The sequence below is a fragment of the Chlorella variabilis genome (genome assembly GCF_000147415.1).
Source record: "Chlorella variabilis unplaced genomic scaffold CHLNCscaffold_18, whole genome shotgun sequence".
NCBI classification, from domain to species: domain Eukaryota; kingdom Viridiplantae; phylum Chlorophyta; class Trebouxiophyceae; order Chlorellales; family Chlorellaceae; genus Chlorella; species Chlorella variabilis.
In genome coordinates, this window is record NW_005435070.1 from 364,608 (window position 1) to 369,710 (window position 5,103).

General features: G+C 70.7%; 2 protein-coding genes across 2 annotated transcripts in view; one reads left to right on the forward strand and one right to left on the reverse strand.

The window, feature by feature from the left end:
• CHLNCDRAFT_136997 (hypothetical protein) overlaps positions 1 to 1,126 on the forward strand; it is a gene marked incomplete at both ends in the record, with an annotated part of 3,016 nt that extends 1,890 nt beyond the window's left edge. Inside the window, 3 exons of the mRNA XM_005845224.1 lie at positions 133 to 343; positions 595 to 703; positions 925 to 1,126. Coding sequence (XP_005845286.1) covers positions 133 to 343; positions 595 to 703; positions 925 to 1,126 — 522 coding nt within the window. The remainder of the gene's footprint in view (positions 1 to 132; positions 344 to 594; positions 704 to 924) is intronic.
• A 571-nt stretch (positions 1,127 to 1,697) lies between these two features.
• Positions 1,698 to 4,897, reverse strand: CHLNCDRAFT_136998 (hypothetical protein; the record flags this gene model as incomplete). Its single annotated transcript, XM_005845354.1, has 7 exons — positions 1,698 to 2,122; positions 2,269 to 2,929; positions 3,034 to 3,493; positions 3,752 to 3,830; positions 3,995 to 4,178; positions 4,417 to 4,583; positions 4,711 to 4,897. 7 exons carry the CDS (start codon positions 4,895 to 4,897, stop codon positions 1,698 to 1,700), a joined length of 2,163 nt encoding a protein of 720 aa, XP_005845416.1.
• Positions 4,898 to 5,103: the final 206 nt, after the last annotated feature.

A 5,103-nucleotide genomic window follows, 5' to 3' on the forward strand; every position in this document is an offset into this window, starting at 1 on the left:
CACCCACCCACACATCCACGTACCCCACCCCACCCGCCCCACACACACTCGGAACACACACGCATGCCTTGCCTCCTCCCGCCTTGCCGCTCGCCCGCCCTCTCTTCTCCCCGTGCCCCCCGCCCTCCGCAGAGCACCGCCCAGGACTGCGGTACAGCCGACCTGTACAACTGCTACCGCTCGCTGGATGCGCGGGTGGAGGCCTACATCGCCGCCAACAAGGCCAGGCTGGGGGCCCCCGCCTCTGTGGACTACCAGGCCTGTGCCAGCCAGCCCTACCAGAGCCTGCTGCACGACATGACGGTGTCCTATGATGACCTGGTGGGGGCGCTGGTAGACAACGGTGAGCCGGCGGGGGCGCGGCTGGCGGGCGGCCGCGACGGCGAGGGGCGAGGGGGGAGGACACGCCGTGCGGCCTTGCACTGTGCTGGGGTTGGCGGAGGAGCAGGCGGGCGTGGTGTGGTGGGGCAGCGGGCTGCGAGGCGGCGAGCTTGGGCCGTGCGAGCGACGGTGCTGCGCTCCTGCAGCACGGCCATGCCCAGCAGGAGCGACTGGCCCCGGCTGCGATGACGCCATCCCCCGCCCTGGCTGCAGGCGTGCCTGTCATGGTGTTCTCTGGGGAGGACGACTGGGTGTGCAACTCTCTGGCCTCGGCGCAGTGGCTGGACGGCCTCATCTGGTCGCGGCAGCGCCGCTGGAAAGTGTGAGTGGCGGCACTGCTGGCCTCGCAGCATGCTGCCTCCATGCCACCTCGCCGCAGCCCGCCTCCATGCCTCCATGCCGCCTCGCCTTGCCGTCATGGTTGATGCGGCACCCGGCAGCGCCCGACTTGGAGAGGCCGCCTCACCTCCCGAGCTCCCGCGGCGCCCGCTGGAGCCAACCAGCCTGCGCTTGCCGCTGACGCCCGCTCCCCGCCGCCCGCAGAGCCCCGGTCCAGGCCTGGGCTGGCGGCACGTTCAAGCGCGTCGGCCCGCTGTCATTTGTGCGGGTCGCCAACGCGGGGCACATGGTCCCTCTGGACCAGCCCGCGCTCAGCCTGCTGATGCTGCGGCAGTGGATCGCCACTGGGCAGCCCACGGTGCCGAACCCCACGGTGAAGAGCAGCAGGCGGCGGCAGCGGCTGTAGCGCTGGCTGGTTGCTCGAGGCGCCGGCAGCGGGCGCACCGGCCCGCTCCGCATGCGGGGAACAGTGTTGCCGTTTTTCTCCGAGCCCGTGTTTTTTCACACTCGCCCTAAGTATGCAAGCACTGTTCGTTGACAAATTCGTTTTTTGCTACTGTTCATTTTTGCCAGCCGCCATTCCTTCACACCCTCGCTCTGTCTGCGCCGCAGCATCGCGGCTGGTGCCCGCTGCACTTCCCGCCACCCCTGCCCTCCCTGCGCGCCTGCGCCCACCACCTTGCACACCTGCTCCCCGGCCACAGTACACACGAGCGGTGCTCCTGGTGTAACATCCCAAGCCAAGGTTGTGCCGAGGGCTGCTGATGCACGAATGCTGTCTGCGCTGGCTGATGGCGGCGCCTGTGCGCCGCACATCCAGGCAGGGGCCCCCGCGGCCGCAGCACCCGCGCCTCCGCCAGTTGTCCACCTGCAGCCGCCCGCCTCAGCTGCTGCCTTCCCTGGCCGCCTCAGCCTGTCTGGTGGATCTCCCGTCTGACAGGTGTGCCTCTGGTTGCCCCAGGCTGCCCCAGGCTGCCTCAGTCAGCTAGGTACTGAGCGATATCATCCACAGCACGCATGGCAGCCTCCGCATCCTCCGGGCCGCCTCCTAGCCCTGGGGAGCCGCTCGATGCCGGGCTGGCGCCGGGAGGCTGCCCCGCCAGCACGGCTGCCTGTCCCAGGTGCTGCCTCAGCCCCTCCAGGTCTGCTGCGGCCGAAGTGCCCGTCACGGCGCCTGCGCCTGCCGCCACGACCGGCGGCTGGGTGCTGGGCAGCTGGGCTGGTGCCTGGGTTGGCAGCTGGCCCCCCTGCGAGCAGCTCTCCTGGCTGCCCAGCGCAAGCCGCAGCTTGGCTGCCAGCGTGGGGCGGCCGCCGCTGGCGCCTGCCGCCGCGCCTGGCGCCAACCCATGCTGCGAGGTGCTGGGGCTGCAGGGCAGCGGGCTGGCCGAAGCCTTCAAGGTGCCTGCAGGCGGAGCAGGGAGAGGGAAGCAAGTGGCGGTCGAGGCATGTGGCAGCTCCAAGCAGCATTTATCAGCAGCCGCGGTGGGCACGTGCCCAACTTGAAGAGCAGGCAGCGGCAGGTGCGGCGCAGTTTGCTGCAGCACTCACCCTGGCCGCCACCGGAGCCGGCGCCGGGGCGTGCCTCTGCCCCCGGCGAGGGCAGCATGGAGGTCCCGCCACCTGCGCTGCAGCTGCCGTTTATGCCTCCAAAGATGCCAAAGAGGTCTTCTGACCCTGCCACCGAAGCAGCCACCGCAGCAGCGCCTGCCACGCCACCGGCGCTGCCACTGCCACCCAGAGACTGCCGCTGCTCCCGCTGCCGCGGCTGCAGGAGGCCGGCCCCTGGCTGTGCAGAACCTGGGGTGCATGCAGCGGCGGAGGCGCCTGGCCCTGTGCCGACCTCTGACGGGGCTGGGCGGCTGCGGAGCGACTTGCGGCGTGCCACGGAGCCTCCAGACGCGCGGCCGGTGGTCAGCCGCTGCCGCGCCAGGCCGCTGCTGGCGGCCGGGGACAGCAGGCTTGGGCCTGCCATGGCGGCCGCTGGTGCTGCAACTACGGCTGCACCTGTGCACAGGGGAGTGCCGGCGGTGGCACCTCCGCCAAACACAAACACCGGCGGCGATGCTGCCGCGGCTGGGAGGATGCTGCCCGAGGCAGCCCTGTGCTCTGCGCCCAGCAGGGAGTGCAGCAGGGCGGAGCTGGCCCCCACCACGGCTGCTGCTGCTGCCTCGGTGGTTGCCGTGTGCACCATGTGCGCCGCCGGGGGTGCCTCGGCGGCGCCAGCTTCGGTGTCAGGCTGTCCTCAGCTGCTGCCCCAAGCGACATGGCCGCCAAAGGCTCGGCATCGCCCTCCACAGTAGCTGCCATGCCCACATGCGCCGCCGCAGCGGCTGGCAGGCCATCTCGAAGAGTGCTGGCAGCGCCTGCCCCTTCCGCTGCTGGTGGCGCCTGTTGCTCCTCCCCATGCTGCTCCTCCCGGTGCACCTCCTGCCACTGCTGCTGCTGCTGCCGCTCCTCCTGCCGCACCTCCTGCCACGCCTGCTGCTGCTGCTGCTTCTGCAGCTGCTGCTGCGCCAGCGCCTTCCAGCGCTCCACCTCCGCCTCCAGCTGGCGCTCCCGCTCCGCCGCCGCCGCCAGCTTCGCCTCAGCCTCCACAGTGACTGCGCTGGCGTGGCCGCCCAGCTGGCCGAGCATGGCCTTCGCCATCCCCTCCGCCGCCCGCCGCCTGACCTGCTCCTCTGCGCTGGCGGCCTGCGCTGCATGCAGCTTCTGCTGCTGCTCAGCCACCTCTGCCTGCCGCCTGCGCTCCGCCTCCGCCAAGGCCTGCCGGTCACTGCACACCTGGCAGGCGGGCGGGGCGGTCAGGATGGGATGTACAGTAGTACCTTCTGGCTGGTGGCATCAGCCCCAGCTGCCCTTGTCGCAGCTTGCCCACCGGCCACAGCTGGCAGTGCAGCATCAAGCAACATGCAGAGAGGCACGCTGCTGGAAGGTTCCCGCTGCTAGGCGCACGGCGCATCAGCCTGCAGGTGCGCTGCCCTGCCCCCTGCCACCCTTTCCTCTCCTCGCCGGCCCCGCTGCCGACACTCACGCCAGCGCCTGCGCCTCGTAGCGATGCACCGCCTTGGCGTGCTGCTCATCCGAGCCGCGCACCAGTCTCATCAGGTGCTCTGCATTCGGCCGCATGGGTTGTATTGTTTCGGGATTCAAAACGGCAAGCCCCTTCCGCCCCATCAATGCGCAGCCCCGAATTACTTTGTCACATGCTGGACCCTCGCCCACCGACCGACCCTGCGCCCTGCCCATGCTCAGCCAGCCACCGGCGGCGCCCCACCTGCCAGGCTGTCGCCCACCATCCTCTCCACCACCAGCTGCTGCATGGCTTCCCAGCGCTCATCGCCGTCGCTGTCATCCCCGCCGCCGCCACTGGCCCCTCCTGCCCATGCCTCCACCTGTGGCAGCGCGGGCCTGCCCAGGCGCCTGGCGCCGCGCACCAGCCGCTCCAGCCGCCGCTGCACCTGGGAAGAGATGCGGGGCGGGCCCGCGCCGCGCTTCGCGGCTGCGCCCACCCTGCTGCCAGAGCGTGCGGCGCCAGCGGCACGCATGGCGGGTTTGGGCGGCGGCGCGCCGCTGCCAGGGGCCTGCATCAATCGAAAAGCGTGATCGAGAGGCGGTTTCTGCCGCTGGGGGGCAAGAGCCACCCAAGCTTGCAGGGCGCTCCGCTTGTGTGCAGGAGCTCGGCAGCCCCACGCTCACCCGCGGCCGCTGCGGCGCCTGCCTGGGCGTGCCAGCCGCCTTCCCCTGCTGCCGCTGCTGCTGCCGCGGCCGCTGCTGCTGCTTGTCTTTGGCCCACAGCTTCTCTGGGCGGGCCTCGCCCTCGTGGCCTTGCCTGTAGCGGGCGCATTTTGTGCACTCCACCAGGCCTGCAGGGTAGTTGAGTGGGCACGATCCGGCAGGCCGATGAGTGGCTTTCACAGCACACATGCCTGGGCAGCGCTTGATTACTCATCGCTGCCGCCAGGCAGTGTCTTCCCTGCCTCCCGCGCCCACCTGTGGCCTTCCGCTTGCTGGCCCCATCCGCGCCGCAGTTGCCGCACGTCTTGCCGCCGCCGCCGCGCCCGCCCGCCGTGCCTCCTGCCACCCTGCTGCCCGGTGGCGCCGCAGCCGCTGCTTCCCCAGTGGCCGGGCCGTCTTCCTCTCCAAAGTCCCCCGGCCTGACACATGCATCACACACCATCTCCTCTGCAGGGCACAGGCGCGTGCCAGCGCGGGCCGGCAGTCTCACTCCCAGCAGCTGAGCAGCACTGCTTGAGCAAGCTGCCACGCATGGCCTCCTCCCCCGCCTCATGTAGCAGCTGTGCAGCGGTTCACGGCTGGTCCCAGCTGGGCCAATCACTTCTGGTTTCGGAACACCCATATTCCCTCCCAAACCAGCCGCCCCCC